Genomic DNA, 21,105 nt, shown 5'->3' with positions numbered 1-21,105 from the left:
ACCCGCAGATGAAGGTCTTATTTGCAGAGCCTCTTGAAGAGGGTGCCTCCAGGTAGCGAGAGCAGAGACAAGCCTTGAAACAGTGATTAAGGTAGAGGTGGCAAGGTTGGAACAGAAACCAGAACTCCCTTCTCTGAACTGCCCCTTTTAGAGGTTGATGGTGTTTCTTGTCACTAGAAAAAGTGCCATCCATTCCACAAGCAAGTTGGTGCCTTTCCAGAGGAGAGTTGCATGATGCTGAGGAATGAAGGCCTATTTAATGACTTAAACCAATGGGCAGTGTGTTCTCAGACATCCAGGGAAAAGCAGATTAAGACAATCACAGTATCATGAAGACATAACAACCTGACTCAGGAATCCAGACAAAGCTTAGAGGCCCTTGGGCCCAGCTCTGCATGCATCAGTACACATTTGGCACATAAACCCGGGCACACACACTCCTTTGAGAGCTTTGTTATCTCTTTCAAGAGTCCCAGAACTGTTTTGGATTTTCCTTTTCCCCTGGCAGCCAAAGCGCCTGGGTTCAGGGTTTTTGGAGATTCCACATGTGCGTGTGGGGAAATGAACCTTAGTCACAAGACAGACAGTAGAGTCTCAACACTGTGATGCTTTCCTACAAGGCACACATGGCCCCAAGCAGAGCCAGGCTGTGTGCCTCGAAGGACCTTTTGCTTCAGGTACTGGGGCCACTGCTGTGACACTGCCATTTTGCTGATGGTGGTGACAGGCAATCTAGAGCCCCATCGTCACCTCTCCACAGGAGGGCCCAGAGAGGCCACAAGAAGAGTCTTGCAACAATTGTTTGCTGTAAAGTAGAGAGGGTGGCCAAGAACTGAGGGCTTTGGCAATGAAGGACCTTTCTTCCCCTTTATTTTGTTCTTTTGTTTTCATTCTATTTTTTTAAGCCCAGAAACCTGAAAATGAAATAAATGAGCCACAGATAGAAATAAACCCATTGCTTAAGTCTGACTGTGATTCTTGGGGCCACCATCCACTGCTCCTAGTGGAGTTGCTCTCATCCTTTTAGTTTCTTTCCAGATGGCACCTCCTCCATGCAGCCTTCCTTGGGAGGCCAGCAGCTGGTGAGTTCTTCCTGCTCCACCTGCCTAGAGCACTCTCCTTCCTGGAGCAGCCTCCCTCTCCTGTTGTCTGTTATTTACAGACCTAACTTCTCCCTGGAGGGCTGGGACCTTGCTCTTGCTGTGGTGCTCAGTATCTGCCTGGCACATAAAAAATGCTCAGGAAGTCAAAGCGTTCTCATGTCCGTGGGCAGCATAAGTTGAGTGTGTGAGGCTAGAGGCAGGCTGTCTTTCTTTTTGGCATTTTTGATGGTCTTGGACTAAAAGAAGGAAGGCACCGTCTATCCTTGTTTGTCAGTTTGGGGGGCAGATGACATGGGGTGGTGTGGGCAGTGGCAGGGCAACAGAGGGTCGTAGAATCTGCATGCCTGGACTAGAAGTTTCAGAACTTCTTTTCATTTTAAATGGAAAAAAATGCTTTGTGGTTTATATTTTCCAGATTGGACAGCAGCATCGCCATGTGGTGTAAGGGTGTTGGATAGTGCTTGTGTTTATGTTCTTATTGGTTGCCATGGAAAAAAAATCAGAATAGATGGTTTCCATGGAGATTATCTTACAATTAGTTTCTTTGAAGGTCCGGACATTGCTGCAGGATTCACTGAGTACTCGTTGCCATCAGGGGCTTTCTCTGTAGCAGTGCCAAAGGCTGGTCAGAGCGTTTCATGGACTTAGACAAAGTCATCTGCTTCCTATGCGTGCAAATCCCCGGACACCAGAGTGGGGGTGATCCCACTCAGCTTCCTCTTGGAGTCCCACTCGCCTGGCCTCAGCTCCACAGCTCCTTTCAGTCACCAGGAAGCTTTTTTTTTTTTTTTTAATTAAACAAAACAAAACAAAACAAAAACCTTTGTGTTGTGGAAATTTCAAGCTAGCACAAAAGATAGACTAATGTAACAAACCTCATGTACTGCTCACCTAGCTTCAACATTCTGCTATCTCATTTCATCTGCTTCTCGCCACATTTTAAAGAAGAGTTTGAGTATTTTTTAAAATCCCAGAGATATCATTTTTTTACTCCAAATAAGGCCATTTCTTGGATATATAATAGCAGTGCTCTTATCACATCTAACAAAATTGATAGTTTCTTCATATCAGATATCTAGTCTATATTCACATTTTCCCACATTGTGTCATTGTTCAAATAAGGATTCAGGAAGCTTTGGGAAAACCTATGTTCTCTGCTTCCCCTTCCCCCATCCATGGTTCTGGTAGACTGAGTAGCTGAGGGGTCTTTGGCCTGAAGCTGTCTTGGGCTTGCAGGAGGGGGTGCATTTGGGCTGACACCACTCTCCCAATGTCCTCCAGGAGAGTTTGGTACTGTGAGCTCCTCGCTCCTTCCTGGAGGTGGGTCAGGTGCAGGTGGGCCAGCTACTGCCAGCTGTCCTAGGGCAGGCATCTGCTGGGGTGCACTGGGCATCTTTGAAGCCTGCAGCGTGAGGAAAGGGGAGAGGTGATGTAACCTTGGTTCATAACAGCTGTCTGTGACTTCATTTTCCAGGAAAGGAGAGGCTGTTTGACCCGATGGGACACAGCCTCCTGCAACTCCTCCTTGGGAATCGTGGGGCTGCTGGTGGAGGGCTCTGGCTGATCTGAGGCCCGCTGCTTCTGTGGGTTGGGCAGAGCCAGTCCTGTTTATCTGTCTTGGCAGGCTTTGCTCATGTCCTGTGATGCTGCACAAAATATGAATTACGGAGCTTGAGTGATGCCTGGGGTGTGGTCGGTGGCTCTAACACTCTCCATTGAACTAAGTGCAAGGAGAGTTTAAAATAGCCAGCCTTTGTTCCGAGGTTTTAAAAATTCAACTCCAGTAGTTACAATGAGCTGTCTTCAAGTGGATCTATAAATAAACCGCTACTGTTCCTCTTTGTCACTGAGAGCTGCGGCGTCTCCCAGAGATGTCGGCTCTGCCGCTCATCTTCATTAGATGCCTCATCTGTGGGGCAGCTGCAAGCAGGACTGATACACAGAGTTTGTAATGACTGCAACACGTTCCCTTTCAAAAGTCCACAGTCCCCAAAAATTAACTATACAGGAAAGATAGTAACTTTGCATTGGAGAAACCTGGCAGAGAGGTCAGTGTCACCATTGATGAAGGTCAGCACTCCCTGTAATTAGCCCTTGTACATGAACCCTGTGATAGTGTGCACATCCCTTTTCCGGTGGTGTCCAATGTTTATGACCTGAATCTAATGCTAAAACCCAAGTCAAGAAGCATTTGATAAAATAACTGATCAATATTCTTCAAAACTGTCAAGGTCATGAAAGACAAGGGAGGACTAAGGAACTGACACAAATGGAAGGCGTCTAAATACATAATAAATTCATCGGTAGGATTCTGGAACATCAGGATCCAAGGACGGTAGTAGGAAAACTGGTGAAGTTCGAATGGGGTCCCTAGTTTGGTTAATGGTATTGTCACAGTGTTAGTTTCCAGGTCTGATCATTGTCCTGTGGTTATGTAAGACATTAACACTGGGAGAGGGATATATGGAAATTCTCTATACTATTTTTTGCAACTCGTCTCCAATTCTAAAATTAGTTCAAAGCAGTTTAATATAAAGCAGAATCTACAGTCAGTACTTGGGCTTTATCGGAATCCTTGATCTCCCTCCCAGGGTGCCTCGGTTCAGGTGTGTGCTGTGGGAAGGTAGGCATTTCTGTCTCCAGGTAGGGGGTAGGTCACCCTAAGATACTCAGTGCCAGCCCGGAATGAGCCCTTGGGAATGTTCGTGGAGCTGAGCTGAATCAGAGCTGCCCTCAAGGGAGCGCGTGTGTGTTGAGAGGGAATGTGCCCACACAGGTGTTGGGCCGGGTGGGTTGCCTGCTTGCCTATGTGGTGGTTTCAGAGGATGCTCCAGAGGTGCATCTGTTCCAGGAACTCCAGGACAGACTCAGCAGGCATATGGGCCTGGCCCAGGATGGACCTACTTCCTCCTAAGGCTTCCTAGCCTCCACCACCTGCCCCTCCTCTGTGTTCCTAAACCCACCGCCACCTGGCTGCCCTGACCCTCATGTACATTTCTCACTGTAACAAGTGTGACAACCTGGAGGGTTCCGGCCCCTAAAGGCTGGGGTTGTTTTCCAGCCCTCTCTGAACCCCTCCAGGGGAGGAACCGCTCTGTGCCAAGGCATGCTCTTGCTGCTTTCTCACAGCCTCCACTGGTTTGAAGTCTCTTAGCCGTCACCTCCCTGCTTCATCTCACTCTCTTCTCCCTGGTTTCCCTCACCTGTGTATGTCACTTAGTAAGATAGACCTCCCAGATCAACTTCTATCTGGGGGCATGTTGGACACCAAGTAACTTTCCATTTCTTGCCTATTAAGGCAATCCTTTCACTGTTTTGAAAAATCACCCCTCTTGTGTGGGGGGAAATTCTTGGAAATGCTTACAGAGAGAGGCTGGGGAGTCAGCAGATTGATGGGGGTCGAGCCCAGGTGTGGCCATCACAGCCCTGGGGTGGGTCCTCCATCTTGCCATGGGCCTGGGTGAGGAGAGTGGAGTCTTGGTTTGTGCATATAGCATCTCCCACATGCCCAAGGCCAGTGAGCAACACAGGTGAAATAGGATGACAGACACCTATGGTCCCTGCCTCAAGGGGACCACTTTTTGAGGAGGGACTGTGAGATGACCTGTGGTCCTTGGAACTAGGTGGCCCTGGTTCTGTGTGTGACAAGGCCTGGAATCCAGAGGTTGGTCAGGCATGCAGATTCCCCATCTTTCGTTTTAGACCCACCTTTCAACCCCTTCACGATTTTTATTTTATTTAGAACTAGGATCTTGCAATGTCACCTAGGCTGGATAATGGCTCAGTGCAGCCTCCAACTCCTGGGCTCAAGTGATCCTCCCACCGCAGCCTCATGAGTAGCTGGGACTACAGGGGCACGCCACTGCACCTGGCCCCTCCACAAGTTTTAGTGCAAAGGACACCTGTTGGTTTCCCATCAGCAGGGGCCTGAGGTCAAGGGGTGGCTCTGAGGCCTGACTGTGATCTATGGTTGTGGAGCATCTGATTTGGTTTGAAGGCTGCTGTGCGGACCCCCAGGCCCTGTGTCTCTGAACTTTCAAAGATGACCCAGCACCTGCCCTCCTCACAGTCTGGCATGGGGAATGTGAAAAGGCACGCTGCATGTTCATTTCCTCTAGATGAAAGCCAGCGGTGGGACCAAACCCCACCCTTATTCTCAGGCTACCTGGAAGAACAATGGCAGGACTGCCAAAAGTTAGATTGTTTTAAGAGACCAGAATTTCTCTTGGGTTCAGGGCTATGTTTGGAATCAGGTTTCTTCTCTTGTTGGATTCTAGGCCAGAACTCTAAATTACAGGGCAAATAAACCTGCAGTGTATCTAGTCTGTAGATATGCATGGTGAATTCAGTACAGGCTTCTTTTGAGCTTTGATTTGAGAGAACACCCGTGGCTTTCCCCTTGAGAAGATGGACGTGAGGCTGAGCCCAAGTGAACTCTGTGTTTTCCCTGCTTCCCTCCCCAGGGGCAGGTTTAGCAAACATGGAGGTAGACAGACATGGATGCCTGTCAACTTTTCATGAAGGCAAATTGTCAAAGTCAAAGGCCTGAGGCCAGGACTAAGAAACATCTGTGTCTGTGAGTCTCCCCATCTACACTCAGCAGGCTATACAATGAACAGTCCAATTGGAGATTAAGTTGAAAAGATTGAATCATAGGGGTGTGTTTATATCCATTTTTTCCAGTTTTGCACAGGGCAGCCCTGCTTTGGAAATGTAGTGACATGCTTTGGTTTTCAGTCAGTGGCCAGACATGCTGTTCACCTGGGTCTGTACAAGAAGGGTGCATGAGATAGCCCAGCTCTTGGCCCCAGGTCACCTTCTCTCCCTTCTCTTGCCTAGAATCAAGCTTTGGACCAGTTCCTGGACACTTCTGTTTATTACAGAGTTTCAGTTTCAGGAGCAGGCTGGGCAAAGGGCATGGTCCAGTGTTAGAAATTAAAAGAAAAGAAGAAATTTCCACCTTGAGCAGGTGTTAAGAATTGTCCATTTCACACCCCGCCCCCCCCAAGAGGGGTGTGTTCCATCTTTGCTCAAGCCTGCTGACCTTGAGTGTGTGCAGACCTTGCTCCTGACTGCCAAGCTGTGTACAGACTCCTAAGCAGCAGAGACCTGACACTCCATGGACTGGGCGGCTGCTGCTTGGGAGACCCTGTCTCGGAATGTCTGCTGCTCTCTCAAATCCCACTTGGAATTTGGGGGTTGGGGAATTGAACTGCATTGAGTTGTGACTCTCTGGCTTTGCATTTGGAAACTGTTAATTCCCAGACGTGATGGTGGCCTTTGTGGGCCTCACCTGGGGTCTTCAGCCTTAGGTTTGGCCCATTGGTAATAACCAGTGGAGAGCTGGTGATTTTCACCTTGAGTGCGGAGTGGCAGTGATGGGTGGCGTCAACTGTGTCCTGTGATGGGTAGGTTAGTCTCCTAAGGACATTTCAGTTGTAACCACATGTTTTTTGTTTTCAGTTAGGCTTTCTAATTTACAAATAGTAACATTCACCATTTTAGAAAGCAAACAGTTCTCTGAGTTTTGACAGATATAGTCATGTAACCACCACCACAATCAAGATACAGAATCTTTCCATCATCCCAAAATGTTCTCTTTTTGCTTCTTTATAGTCAATCTACTCACTCCACCCCCAGTCCCAAGCAATTATTAATCTGCTTTCTGTCACTATAGTTTGTATGTTTTAGAATATGATATAAATGGAATTATACAGTTATATATTTTTTTCGTCCGGTTTCTTTTACTCAGCCTAATTATTTTGAGATTGACCCATGTTGTTAAATATATCAGTAGTTCATACCTTTTTATTTAATCAAATGGATATATCACAATTTTGTTGGTAAGCATTTGGTCTATTTGCAGTTTCCGGCTATTATAAATAAAGCTGCTGTGAATGTTCATGTACATATTTTTCTACGGAAATATGCTTCCATTTTTCTTGGGTAAATACCTAGGAGTGGAATGGCTGGGACATATAATAGGTGTATCTTAGCCTTTCAATAACTGTCAAACTGTTTTCAAAAAATGGTTGTGCCATCTTACATTTGTGCCAGCAGTATATGAGAGTTCAAGTTACTCCAGCTCCTCTCCAACACTTGGCATAATCAGTTTTTTTTAACCTCTAGGCTATTCTAATAGGCATATAGTTGTATGTCACTGTGGTTTTAACTTGCATTCCCCTAATGATTAATAACATAGAGCATCTTTTTAACAGTGTCTTTTAAAGAGCAGAAGTTTTGAATTTTGATGAAGTTCATTTTATCAATTTCTTCTTTTCTGGATCATACTTCAGGGGTCATATCTAAGGAATATGTCTAACCCAAGGTCACAAAGATCTTCTATGTTTTACAGGAAAAATGTATATCAGTTTTATAGTTTTAGGGTTTTTTTTGTTTGTTTTTTTGTTTTGAGACGAAGTCTTGCTTTGTTGCCCAGGCTGGAGTGCAGTAGCGCAATCTTGGCTCACTACAACTTCTGCCTTCCAGGTTCAGACAATTCTCCTGCTTCAGCCTCCTGAGTAGCTGGGATTACAGGTGCCTGCCACCACACCTGGCTAATTTTTGCATTTTAGTAGAGATGGGGTTTCGCCATGTTGGCCAGGCTGGTCTTGAACTCCTGACCTCAGGTGATCTACCTGCCTCGGCCTCCGAAAGTGCTAGGATTACAGGCATGAGCCACTGCACCTGGACTTACAGTTTTAGGTTTTACACTGAGGTCTGTGATCCATTTTCAGTTGGTTTTTGTATGCTGTGGAAGGTATGTACCGAAGTTCTTTTTTTTCTTTTTTTTTGGTGTGTGGATATCCAGTTGTTTAATCAACTGTTGGAAATACTAACTTTTCTGTACTAAGTTGTTTGTGTGCCTTTGTTAAAAATTAATTGGCCAGATATTGGTCTAGAGTTTCTGGATTCTCTTTGTTTCATTAATCTGTGTGTCTATCCTTTTACCAATACCACAGTGTCTTGGCTAACGTAGCTTTAGGCTAAGTCTTGAAATCATGTAGAGTGACTCCTCTAATTTTGTGCTTTTTTTCAAAATTGTTTTGGCTTTTCTAGTTCCTTTACCTTTCCATATAAATTTTAGAATCAACTTCTTGATGCCTATAGGTGATTTGGGAGGGTATTTACATCTTAACAACATTGAGCCTTTAATACATGAACATGGTATGTTTCTTCATTGAGCTTCTAATACATGAATACCATGTATCTCTTCATTGGTATAGGTCTTCGATTTTTCTCCTTAGTGTTTTGTAGTTTTCAACATACACATTTTGCACATATGCTGTTAGATTTATACCTAAGCATTTTGTAGTGTGTTGAATGGGAGCCTCTCTGATAGATATGTCTATATCCTAACCTCCGGAAACTGTGAAGATGACTTTACTTGGGGGAAAACATCTTTATGGATGTAATTAAGAATCTCAAGATGAGATAATCTTGGATTAGTGGTCCTAAATTGAATGACAAGTGTCCTTAGAAGAGCCACACATAAGAGAGACACACAGAGAAAGGAGAAAAATGCCATGTGAAGACAGAGGCAGAGACTGGAGTTATGTAGCCATAAGCCAAGGAATTCTGGAGCCACCAGAAGCTGAAAGAGGCAAAGAAGGATTCTCTCTTAGTGCCTCCAGAGGAAGTACGGCCCTGCTGAACCTTGACTTCAGACTTCCAGAACTGTGAGAGAATTAATTTTGGTTGTTTTACACCATCAAATGTGACAATTTGTTACAGCAGCCCTAGGAAACTATTAATAATATATACTTAATGTTATTTTGGTGCTATTAAAAAGATAATTGCCAAGAGTTTTTAAAAAAACTAATGAAAGGCATCAAACCATAGTTCCAAGAAGCTCAGAGAACAAGCTGGAATTTAAAACAAACAAAAACCCAACAAGGCCAGGTGCAGTGGCTCACACCTGTAATCCCAGCACTTTGGGATGCCAAGGTGGGCGGATCACCTGAGGTCGGGGGTTTGGGACCAGCCTGACCAACATGAAGAAATCCTGTCTCTACTGAAAATACAAAATTAGCCAGGTGTGTTGGCGCATACCTGTAATCCCAGCTACTCAGGAGGCTAAGCCAGGAGAATCACTTGAATTTGGGAGGTGGAGGTTGCAGTGAGCTGAGATCGTGCCATTGCAGTATAGCCTGGGCAACAACAGCAAAACTCCGTCTCAAAAAATAAATAAACAAAACAATGAAACCCCGTCTCTACTAAAAATGCAAAAATTGGCTGGGCATGGTGGTGCCTGCCTGTAGTCTTAGCTACTCGGGAGGCTGAGGCAGGAGAATTGCTTGAACCCAGGAGGCAGAGGTTGTGGTGAGCCGAGATCGTGCCATTGCACTCCAGTCTGGGTAACAACAGCGAAACTCCATCTCAAAAAAAAATAAAATAAAAATAAATAAATAAATAAACAAAACAAAATCCTAGATGAGTTATATTCAAACTTCTGAAAACCAAGGATTAAGAAAGAAATCTTGAAGGTAGCCAGAGAAAAAAAGACACATATAGTGGATCAACATGTAAAAATTATGAAGAATTCTCATCAAACTATACAAATTGAAAGAGTAACATCTTTAAAGTTTGAAAGAAATATGAAGAATTCTCATCAAACTATACAAACTGAAAGAGTAACATCTTTAAAGTTTGAAAGAAAAACTGCCAACCCAAAGTTCTGTACTCAGCAAAAATATTTTAGAAATGATGGGGAAATAAAGACCTTTTTTTTTGCCCCCAGACAAACCAAAGCTGACAATTTTTTTACCAGCAAACTTGTATTTTAAGAAATATCTAATTTTCTCTCTTCTTTTTCTGGGATTCCAGTTGTCCATGGGTTAGAGACAATATTGTCCTGTAGCATATGGAAGCTGTGTTTTATCTCTCTGTGTTTCAGTTTGAGGAACTGATCTATCTTTAAGATCACTAATTTATTTTCCCATTGAGCCCATTACAGCTATTATTCTCTGTTAATGGGGTTCTTATTTCTGTTGTTTCTGTTTGACTCTTTCTTATAATTTCTACCTTTCTGCTGAAATTCTCCATTTGATCGTGTGTGTTGTTCAGTAGAGCCTTTACCATATTAATCATAGTTATTTTAAAGTTTGTATCTCATAGTTTCAACATCTGGGTCATCTGAATCTGCTTCTACTGATTGCTTTGTCTCTTGACAGTGTTTTTTTTGTCTTGCAATTTTTTTTTTTTTTTTGAGACGGAGTTTCGCTCTCATTACCCAGGCTGGAGTGCAATGGTGCGATCTCGCCTCACTGCAACCTCCGCCTCCTGGGTTCAGGCAATTCTCCTGCCTCAGCCTCCTGAGTAGCTGGGATTACAGGCATGCGCCACCATACCCAGCTAATTTTTTTTTTTTGTATTAGTAGAGACAGGGTTTCACCATGTTGACCAGGATGGTCTCGATCTCTTGACCTCATGATCCACCCGCCTCGGCCTCCCAAAGTGCTGGGATTACAGGCTTGAGCCACCGTGCCCGGCCCTTGTCTCATAATTTTTTATTAAATGCCAGGCATCATGTTTAGGACAGTAAGGTCCTATTTACTGAGGTAAATAGTCTTGTCAGGAGTCGAGCTTAGTTTAGTGTTACCTAATGTACCTCAATCATCTTCCTCTCACTTTTCAGCCTGCCCTGTCGGTGTGCCCCTCAGAGGGGCATGCTTTTTCCATGCTCTTGGCCCTCCTCCCTAGATAGGCTGCTGTTGCTTATTGCTTGGTGCTTGCTAGTTTTTTTTAGGGGGGTGACTCTGTTGTCTTGACCCAGCTTTGGTTTAGTCAGACTCTGTCTCCCTGGATCTCAAAAGTGGGACATTCTTCGTGGTCCTGCTCCTCCCTCATTCAAAGGAGACCTTGATAATCTCAGCTTAGGATAGTTTCCTGCCTCTCCCTCAAGGGAAGAGGTATTTTTATCTTTGCTTTTCCCTAGTAGCTTAAGGATGCTGTTCTACAGGGGAGAGGTCCTGGCAGGGCTTCACACCTTTTCTTGCTCACTCCCCTCCTCTAGGCCTGCACCTCCAAGGATGGTTTTCTTCCATCTACTGCCCTGCCCCATCTTTAGTCATGAAAGCCCAGTGGAGGTCTGTGGAGAAGAACCTGTACATGGGTGCAAGCTCTGCTTGTGTCTATGGTACCTGGGGGTTCTGCACTCTTACCCTAGTCTACACTTGGTCTCCAGCAGTTTGTTAAAACTATAACTTGCCCACTTGTATGGCACTTGGTATTTCTTCTCCTCATGCTTTACCATAGGTGACCCACAGCTGATGCTCACTTTCTGTTTTCCTCGGAAGTGTCTGTCTTTCCTTAGAAAAGGAAAGACGATGTGGTATTTTCCCTTAGAAAATGGGAAAACATGTGGTATAGATGGGAAAACCAGTCTACTGGTTGCTCTGTGACTTCAACTCTCTGCTTTAAGAAAAGTTCTTTTAGGTCGTCAGTCTTTCTTTTGTTAAGATGGAATTAACAGTTTCCCCAGCTTTATATATCCTAGACAGAAGCTCCTTATCCATACTTGTATCTTGATGGAAGAGTGAGACCATGATCAATTCAGAGACCTGTCAAGAAGTCAACCCCAGATGGATTGATTTCTTGTCATGAGGAAGATCTACAAGCTGTTCCTTTTTGTTTTTACTGAAATGTTATGGCTTGGTTCCTCATGTGTCTGGGTGGCTGAGCATCAGCCATATATATTTAGGCAATTCCTGCTGTGCGTGAAGTGCGGAGCTCCTGGTGGTGTATGAAAGGCAGACAGCAGAAGAAACAGGAACTGAGGGGTGGGCAATGCATTAACCGACTGTGAGAGTCCAGAGTCCCACCCCAGGGTGGCGTGAGAAGAGACATCTGCAGACCCCACATGGTATTTCCCAAAGTTACAGGCATCTCTTGAGAGTCACCTTTTTTTGTTTTGGTATTAAGATGTTTATATTTGGCATAAGTGAAGTGTTGTTGAATTGATGTAGATCTATACAGGTATATGTGTAAGTTAATCTTTGTTGTTGTTTTAGTGAGAATTACTTTGTTGTTTTTGAAATGGAGTCTTCCTTTGTCACCCAGGCCAGAGTACAGTGGTGCAATCTCGGCTCACTGCAACCTCCGCCTCCTGGGTTCAAGTGATTCTCCTGCCTCAGCCTTCCAAGTACCTGGGGATTATAGGTGCCTGCCACCACACCTGGCTAATTTTTGTATTTTTAATAGAGACGGGGTTTCATTATGTTGGCTAGGCTTGTCTCAAATGCCTGACCTCAACTGATCTGCCCACCTCGGCCTCCCAAAGTGGTGGGATTACAGGCATAAGCCACCATGCCTGGCCTGTTTGTGTAATTTTATTCATGTTATACTTAACTGAGAACCACCAGGCAAAACCCCTAGGACCCTCTGATGTTGAAAAGACAAAATACTGGTGTGATTTTTGCATTTAAATGCTGCTTGGGTTACTCTACCACTGTCATTACTCATGGCTGTGGTATGACTGTCTCTTCCCACTCTTGCGTGTCATTTTCTTATCTCTGCTTTCTTGCTTATTTGCCAAGCTCTCATGAAATGCCACAGCTCCAGCGTGCTGGCATGCAGGTGAGTGGCTACAGAGCCATGAGGGGTGGGGCTGCTGGCCCTTTGCTGCAGTACACACCGTGGGGAGGCTTCCCTACACAGGAATTTCACCTCGGTGGGCTCTGCTCTTTGAGGTGTCGAGTGTTTGTGGAGGGCCTGCTCTGAGTTCAGCTCTGTGCTGGGCAATCATTCCAGAGCAGCTGGGTTGGGGAAGTGACACAAAAAGCATTAGACCCAGGATTCAGAGGCCTCCACAGGGACGTGGGAGAGGAGCTGTGCACAGCGAAGCCCAGCTACAGCCAATGTCACCCGCCAGAGGCTGTCTGATGTCCAGGAAGAGCCTGCACTTTGGGTTCAGATTCCAATTCTGGCATTTGCTGGGTGACTTACAACAAGTTACTTAACCTCTCTGAGCCTGTGTTCATATCTGAAAAGTAAGGTTAATAATGCCTATTGGGAAGGGCCATCATAAGGATGAAGTGAGGTGACATGTATTAAGTGAGGTGACATTAAATGAGGGCATGCAGTGGAGGCCAAGTAAACCATGGCAATTGCTGGACTGGTGGAGTGTTAAGTGCTGTGATGTTTTCTGATGGGAGTGGGCAAGGAGGCAGGGAAATGGCTCAAGGCAGCCCTGGAGTGTGAGACCGGTTACCTTTGGACAGTCATTTTCTGACTGAGCCTCAGTTCTCTTTGTTGTAAAATGGACACAGCCTATGAAAGTGTGGTAGAGATGGGGAAACATGGTGGCTGTTGCAACCCTCCATTGTAAAAGCCACCTCTCCAGCTTGGAGCGCCATGGCTGCTGTCTAATACTCCGTTAGATCTGGCTCAGCTTTGGCTCATCCAGGAGGATTTTTATTGCTAAAGTCAGTGGTACTCACCCTGCCTCCCTGCAGCATCCACTGTGCTTCCAGAGGCTGAGCTCAGCACTGTCCATTTCTGGGCCATTCTGCAGAAACACTCAGATTTTCCATTCCCTCCTTCCTAGGCAGCCAGCAGCACCAGTCTCTGGCCCATTCCATGACAGTGCTGGCTGTGGGACAGAAGAGCTGTCTGCTCACACCCTTCCTCCAGTGGAAGAGTGTGCGTGTCTACAAGTTAGGGGGTCCTCTGGAAGGAATGGGCACAGCACTGAACATTTCTCAACAAAGGCCTGCTGGTGGCTTCTGATGAGCGCCTCTTACAGCCCAGCCATTTGAAGGACTGGCCCAGTCATCATCCCCATTTTATAGATGAAGAAGTGGAGGCCCAGAGCTGGTCAGTGACTGTCTGAGTCACCAGCCTTCACCACTGTACTCTGCTGTGTCTCCTGACAGAACTGCCTTAGTCTGGGGGCCACTGTGGTGGGCTGAAGTCTAACCTGGCTGGGCTGTTGGGCTTCTGAAATTTCCTTTTGGGATGGGATTCTTTTTTTCTTTTCTCTTCTTTTTTTTTTTGAGACAGTTTCACTCTTGATGCTCAGGCTGGAGTGCAATGGTTTGATCTTGGCTCACTGCAAGTTCTGCCTCCTGGGTTCAAGCAATTCTCCTTCCTCAGCCCCCGAGTAGCTGGGATTACAGGCATGTGTCACCACACCTGGCTAATTTTGTATTTTTAGTAGAGATGGGATTTCTCCATGTTGGCGAGGCAGGTCCCGAACTCCTGACCTCGGGTGATCCACCTGCTTTGGCCTCCCAAAGTGCTGGGATTACAGGCGTGAGCCACCACACCTGGCCAGCACGTTGATTCCCGAAGGACTGGAAGAGACCCAGCCCTGATGGCCGAAGTCTTATGAAATGGCCACGGAAGTGGCCGACATGCTGGCAATAGGCGTGTGGACATGGTGCTGCTCATGTTCTCAAGAACATCCCTCTGGCTCATGTCTCATTCAAGTTCTCCTGTAGCTACCATGAGACCTGCATTTTTCCAAGTTCAAATCAGCATGGCCTTGAAAGTTTGTGGTCTATGAGAATAGAATGCTTACCTAATAAAGGAAAACATGCACGTAGGGTCCATGTGCTGAGCTGCATTCTCACAGGGAACAAGTCCACAGAGGACTTGCGGGTGCTAAGACCAGAACTGGGGCATCTGGCAGCCCTGCCCTTCGACACCCATGGCTCTAGCATCCCGCCCACTGAACATATGCACAGCACTTCCTAGGTCAACAGAAGCCTTCGTGCATAGAGCAAGGGACTGACTTTTCTGAATTTGGGGGCTGAAGGGCCTTAGGCAGAAACACTAAGCCCCTCACCTCCTGGAGTACTATCTGAAGCAGCCCAGGGGTGCCTGTCCTGTGAGTTCTGATTCCTGCCAGCCTGGGACATGCACACAGAAATACTTGTTTTTTTAGGGGCTCTAGGCCAGGGTGGGGTTGGAACACCCCTCTCTCCCACCACCCACACTCCCACCAAGTTCTGGGCCATAGCTCCTGGGGCCTGGGAGAGGCATTTGTGAAGCCCGGCACATCCCCATGGAGGGTGGGGAATTAGAGTTGAGCTGACCAGGAAGAGGAGGGACTTCAGGCCCAGGCCAGGCTTCAGGATCTCTGGACTCTCCTGGATGCCTGCTGGTGGGTGCCAGCTGCTTGAAGAGATGGTGGGTAGCCAGCTTCCCTGCAGGCCTCCAAGAACAGGCTGAGACCACTCACTGGCCCACCTGCCCTCCTCCTCAGGCCCCTTCCTGCCTGGACCACTGGGTGTTCTGATTCCACACCTCACTTATGGCCTCTATCTGGAAAGGTGGATGTGTGGACCCAGATGTGGGAATGCCATCACACTGCCGTTTCTCCCTGACACTTGGAGCTTACCTTTTCAAGTTTGCTGGTGGTTTTCCCTTTAATCCTTTGGAGGGGCTGTTCCTCTCAGTATTTCTCCAAGCACTGGATAGACTGAGGGACTTTTTTCTCTCTGTCTTTAGCCAGAAGTGGACTTCCCTGTCCCCTCAGGCAGAGGCAGGAGTGTGGAGTCTGTGCAGAGCCAGCCCCAGGAGCCCTTGAGCATGCCCCAGACGCTGACCAGCACTCTGGAGCACATCGTGGGCCAGCTGGACGTCCTCACTCAGGTAGGCCGTGCTGTGGGTTCTCCCGTCATCTACACTTGGTCCCATATTTGGACCCTTTGTAGTTGCCCAACAGGTGCTGGATTTTTAAAAAACATAATTATAATGGACCTGTTTTCCAGTTCAGATTAATGACATTGCAGAGCCTTCCCAGGGATCCTGGCTCTTGGAGCCATCCAAGCCCTGGCCAGGCCACTAGATTCCAAAATCCCCAATGCTGGGTCCTACTGGAGTGTGCTCACCCAGAGCTGACATGGGCTGCTGCAGAGCTTTGAAATTAACACCGTGTTTATTTATTCCTCCCACTCGTTGCTAGATGGGCACTGTAGGGGCATACCAGGGAACTGAGTAGTGAGTCAGGGCTTCTGAGAGCCTAGGCTCTGAGTTTGAGCCTGGCCCTTTACTTATCCTCCGAGAAACCTTGGGGAAATCCCTTTAGTTCTTCAAGCCCTGGTATGTTTATCTCTAATGTGCTGGTGGTTGTGGGCTCTGCCTGCCATGTTCATGGTGAGAATTAAGGGAGATGAATCTGGGAAATATTTGGCCCATCCCTGGCTCTAGATAGTGGCTCAATAAATGTTAGCTGTGGCCCTGACCACCCTTGTCACTGAAATGGATATGGGGCCCGCCCTCTGGAGCATAGGTTGGCAGCCATAACAGAAGCTCGTTGTGCAGCACTTTCAATAAGGGCAGAATGCCCTGACAAGAGGTGGTGGCCAGCATTAGGGGCATGCCTGGCAGGGTCATCTCACCCAAGGGAGGAAGAGTGGTCTTGGCAGAGGGAGCGGCCTGCTTGCGGCTCTGGAAAGGCCATGGGCACATCAAGGGAATGAGTGAAGCTCCAGGTGGCTGGCGTGTGGATACGTGGTGGTGGGGTGGGGAGCAAGGCAGGATTTAGCCTCATGTCCTTGGCTCCTGAGGCCAGGCTGGGACTCTGCAGATCCTCCTCCGCCATGCCAGCACATGGATAGAGCGAGGCTGTATGAGGGACACATGTGACCCACGAGGAAAAGAGAAAGGGATGGGGGTGTGGAGGCAGGAAGAGTGGCCTCCAGTCTAGCTCACATGGAGGACACGAAGGACCCTTGATGTCACTAACGGAAATGGAGCTGAGATGGCATGGTATCCTTTCCCTAGCTTAGGATCATGGGCTAAGTGAGAAAAGCTCTTGCAGAGTGTGTCATCAGAGCCCAGCTGGGACAGCACTCCTTGGGCCCACTGAAGAAAGCACTCTTGATGGGAAAGCCCAGCTGTCATGACTGGGGGCTGTGGGACTCCAGGGCACCATGTACAGACCTTACTGAGAGCCTGCTAAGCCGAGAAGAAGGCATGTGTTGAGAGAGATGTGAGCAGCATGCAAAGACTTAAAAAACCACCCCACTTCAAACCCGTCAGCAACTGCCTAATGTTTTTCACAGCCTCGTCAAGTGAGAGATTAGGGGAGGTGGAATCAATTAGAACTTTATAGGATAAAATTGGAAATTAAGTCTGAGAAGGTGGTTAAAAATAGCTTCATTGGATCCAGAGGAGTATAACACTAAAAACATTTCCTGTCACTGTGTTTTAGGGGTTCACATGGAAGGTTTTGTTATGTGTTCACAGTTAGGAGTATGATAGTAACTTTTAGGGAACCTGCATCACAGAGAATAAGTGAAGTCTGGCCTGTGGCCTGTGGCCTTTGGCCCATGGCTGGGTATCTGGATGTCTCAATCCCTCTGTGACACCCTGGTCCTACCTCACACCATTCAGCCTGTTTGCAACCCCAAACAGCAGGCCACCCCCGACCAGATGTCAACAATATCAGCCAGTCACCTGCTTTGCAAAACTAACAGTGTCTGTTTCTGGATGCCACAAAGTGAGGAATGTTCTTGACGGACTCAGTGTGTCCCAAGGAAACTTGAGTTCTACAGATGAAGCGCCAGCTGAGGCCTTAAAGTTCAACCCATATTCAGAACCTGCATAGTGCCTTTGTGCTAATCCTGCCAAGGTCTCCTTGGGCTTGGCTGTTAGTTGTCTTCCAGGCCCCGCTTTATCTCCTGGAGTTGGGGTTTTCTCTAGCTGAGGTGTTCCAGCCACAGCCAGAGCGATCTCCACCAGGGGCGGAAAATTTCCCTGCGCCTTTCCCTTGGCATTGGCCCAGCAGAGGCAGGCCCACAGCAGACCCCCTCTGTTGGTCCAGACTGACCCAGCCCTCCCCTGAAGCTTAGTGCCAGGCGTCCACCACCATCCATCTTCCCAAGCGGCTTGTTCAGCTGGGCTTCCTACTTGTTCTGTGGATATTGGTCTCAGGTGCCATCCCATCAGTGAGCACTCCTGGCCATTTGCCCAGTCCCGAAGAGCCTTTGTGTTCTGGAGGGGTGGGGTGCCCAGCCACCCCAACACTGATTCCTACTACAGAGTCATCCATGTGATTTGTGCTCTTCTCCTCCATCCCCGCCATTACCCCTTCCCTCCCGCACAGGGAAGTCTACTTCAGAGTGGCCTTTGAGAGGGAAGCTGCCTTCCGGGTCCTTCAGGCCTCCATCCTGCAGAACATCCTTCCAGGGGAGAGCCATGGGGATGCAGTGGGCGGTTGCCAGGGGTGTTTTCTGAGTGAGTCACAGAGCCTCCAGCCCCTGGGTAGGACACCCCTTTACAGAGGCTCACAGTCTTCAAAGCCTGCCTTCCTGCTCAGCAGGCTGGTATGGCCCCATGTGGAGAGGTCACCTCTGTGGATGTTTGTAGCCTGTCTGGTAGCAGTCTGAGGGTCAGGGACTCAATCTCAGTCCTTCCTAGGGTGACCCCTTCAGCAGCTCTTCTGTAAAGGAAAGACCTGGAAGCCAGGAAGCTGAGTGAGCCAGTAGAGAGGAGTGGCTCAAGCTTTGCCTGGCTTCCCCACTGCCTAGCTCAGTGGCCTTGGGCAAGTCACTTTGAGTCTCTGTGCCTCACTTTCCAAATCTGGAACACAGAGCTTATAATAGTACCCACTTCGTAGGCCTCTTGGGAGGATTAAACGTGTCAGCATGTGGGAAGCTCCTTGAACAGTACCCGGCAACGTCGTGCACTGCCGATGTGTTGGGTGCTGCTCCTGTTGCTGCCATTGTCATTATCCAAGGCCTGGGGCCGGGGGATCTTCATGACAGCACCAGAAATAGCTCCCTTAATTCCCCACTGCCTCGTGAAGCCAAACCCTTCCCTACCTAGCAGAGCCATTCCTTGGCCCTCAGAGGTGGCAGGTTCCTTCTCTGCATACACATCCACTGCACCCACTCTGTGTGGTGGGTCCTGTGTGAGACCCAGTTCCACTTTCAGGAAGAACTTAGGACTGAATCTGCCGAGGTCAGAGCCAGGCCTCCACAGAGGAGCTGGCAGCTGGAGTCGTTGGAGACAAGTGAGAGTCCAGACACCAGGTCAAGGTCATGGGTCCTCTGGTATGGGGTGGCAGAAGCAGCAGCCCAGGAGTCCACCCTCACCTGGCAGGACACTAGGCAGAGCAGAGTTGAGGCCTGACCCTCGCTGAGGGCCTGGGGTAGAGTGGAGATAGGGACACAGAGAAGTTGAGACGCAAGCAAGGGGCGATGCTGTCATGGCCCCACCCCTGGGGGCGATGAGACAAATAACACTGTGGCTGGCCCCTGCAAGGCTCCTGGTCTCTGGAGCAAGCCAGCAAGTGGGGCTTCCCCCAGCCTTCCCAGGCCAAGAGGCCTTTCAGACCAAGAGGAAGCCAAATTGCCCTTGGGGCTTATTTGCCTGGCTTCCCCACTGCCTAGCTCAGTGGCCTTGGGCAGCATCAGAAACCCTTTAATTCCAGAAATGGGGTTGGTGTTTTACTTTTTTGTGAATGCCTTTTTTATAAAATCTGTACATTATTTTTCAAAAGTGTATATGGGGAAAATAGACTTTGGGTTGACCTTGCAAGCCGAGCAGGTACAGTCCTCAGGTCTCCCCACATAGTTGTTTTAGAAGGAAAGCCCTCAGAGTGTGGGGCTCACATCCTCATCATAGTTGTCATCCTCCTGGTTTTAGCTGAAGCTTGCCACTTTGCAGGGACTTCCCCGCGTGGCCCTCACTTTATCCTCCCACCTGGCGGCTGGCAGCAGCATCATGCCAGGTGCAGATAACATGTTAATAATGGGTTGTTGTGCCTGGACCAGGCTTGGGGTCCACCCAGCCTGGGGCTTCTCCAGGAGGCCTGGTGATCCTGATCCCAGCCACTGTGGGTCAGAGCCTCCCCAGCTTTCCTTGACAGTTTTGGTGGAGTTAGGGATGTCTTCATCAAGAATCTACAAACTAAACTTGACCTTCCTGAAAGGTGAGGCCAGAAGTTCTTGCCTGGGGCTCTGAGAGCAGAGAGCCCAGCAGGCTGAGCCCCTTAGGTCACCAGCCAAAGAGCATACACACCCTTGCCCTGGCCTGCCCCTGTGTGGGGGTAACCCCTCCTTGCCTCAGCAAACAGTGAGCTTACTCTTTGGGGCATCCCTGTTTTCTTCGCTAAGCTTTTCGGGACCCTGATCCCAGCTGATACCATGCTTTGAGCAGCTGGGGATTGTTCAGCTTTATACGTCCCCACCAGCTGCAGGGAACAACTGTTCCTCACTGGGTTTCAGGGCTGCTCTGTTCACCCAGTGAGCCACCTGCCCATCAGCCTGGGCACACCTCCACCACTCATCACCTGGGTGACCTTGGGCAGGTGATGTCAATCCCAGAGCCTCCGTCTCCTCCCTTGTAAAATAGGGAGAGATGCCTCATTGGGTCCTCTGAGCTCTGCTGTGCGGCTCTTGGTTAACTGGGTGTGCTAGACTGGTGCCAGCTGTTCTGTGAAGCATAGCAATGGGTCGATGTTTTCCGGGAAGCAGTATGGGAAAGGACTGGGACAGGCTGGTGGCACCGGAATGACAGGAGTGGACATTCCATAGTCTCCATACCGCCGGACTGAAGTCCCAGGAATGCTTTTGAGTTGCCAGTGAGACTCTAGTGCCTGGCTAGGCAGGAGGATAAGAGAGGGGAGAAATAAAAAGTCATTCCCCAACCCCAGCAAGGAGGAGGACGCAGGAGGTGACAGAGGCACTGGGGTGCACATAGACGCTGTTAAAAATCAGGCATGGGTCATAGGGCCCATTACATTAAAGCTTTGAACCTGAACCTAGGCCTAGGCAACAGGGGCCAAGATGGAAGCTCTTCAAAGATGTATATTGTACTTCCTGTGACAGCCGTTTTTTGAATGTAGTTATTGTAATGGTTTTTAGGGAACATGTATTTTCTAACAATGGAATTGAGGATTTTCTTAGGAGGACTTTTTGTTCCTCAAGCTTCCTATGGGAATTCTCAGTAGCTGCTAGGCCTGAGGTCAGAAGCGTGGGCATCATGTACTGTGAGCTTTCCGCCCCACTGAGATGGCACACCGGTACCTCAAGGTTCAAGGCCCCTG

The 21,105-nt window shown here is 48.1% G+C and overlaps 1 protein-coding gene across 4 annotated transcripts in view; it reads left to right on the top strand.

Moving 5' to 3' along the window:
* POC1A (POC1 centriolar protein A) overlaps positions 1 to 21,105 on the top strand; it is an 81,757-nt gene that overhangs the window by 42,247 nt on the left and 18,405 nt on the right. For 3 of the 4 annotated variants that reach the window (XM_012460654.2, XM_012460655.3, XM_012460653.2), the window contains one exon: positions 15,558 to 15,701. The exons of the other annotated variant lie outside the window; for it this stretch is intronic. In XM_012460654.2, the coding sequence (XP_012316077.1) occupies positions 15,558 to 15,701 (144 nt within the window). The remainder of the gene's footprint in view (positions 1 to 15,557; positions 15,702 to 21,105) is intronic. 4 annotated transcript variants of the gene reach the window in all.

The sequence above is a fragment of the Aotus nancymaae genome, unplaced genomic scaffold, assembly GCF_030222135.1.
Source record: "Aotus nancymaae isolate 86718 unplaced genomic scaffold, 86718_ANA_hifiasm-v0.15.2.pri h1tg000067l, whole genome shotgun sequence".
NCBI classification, from domain to species: domain Eukaryota; kingdom Metazoa; phylum Chordata; class Mammalia; order Primates; family Aotidae; genus Aotus; species Aotus nancymaae.
This window is presented reverse-complemented; position numbering and strand designations above follow the sequence as displayed.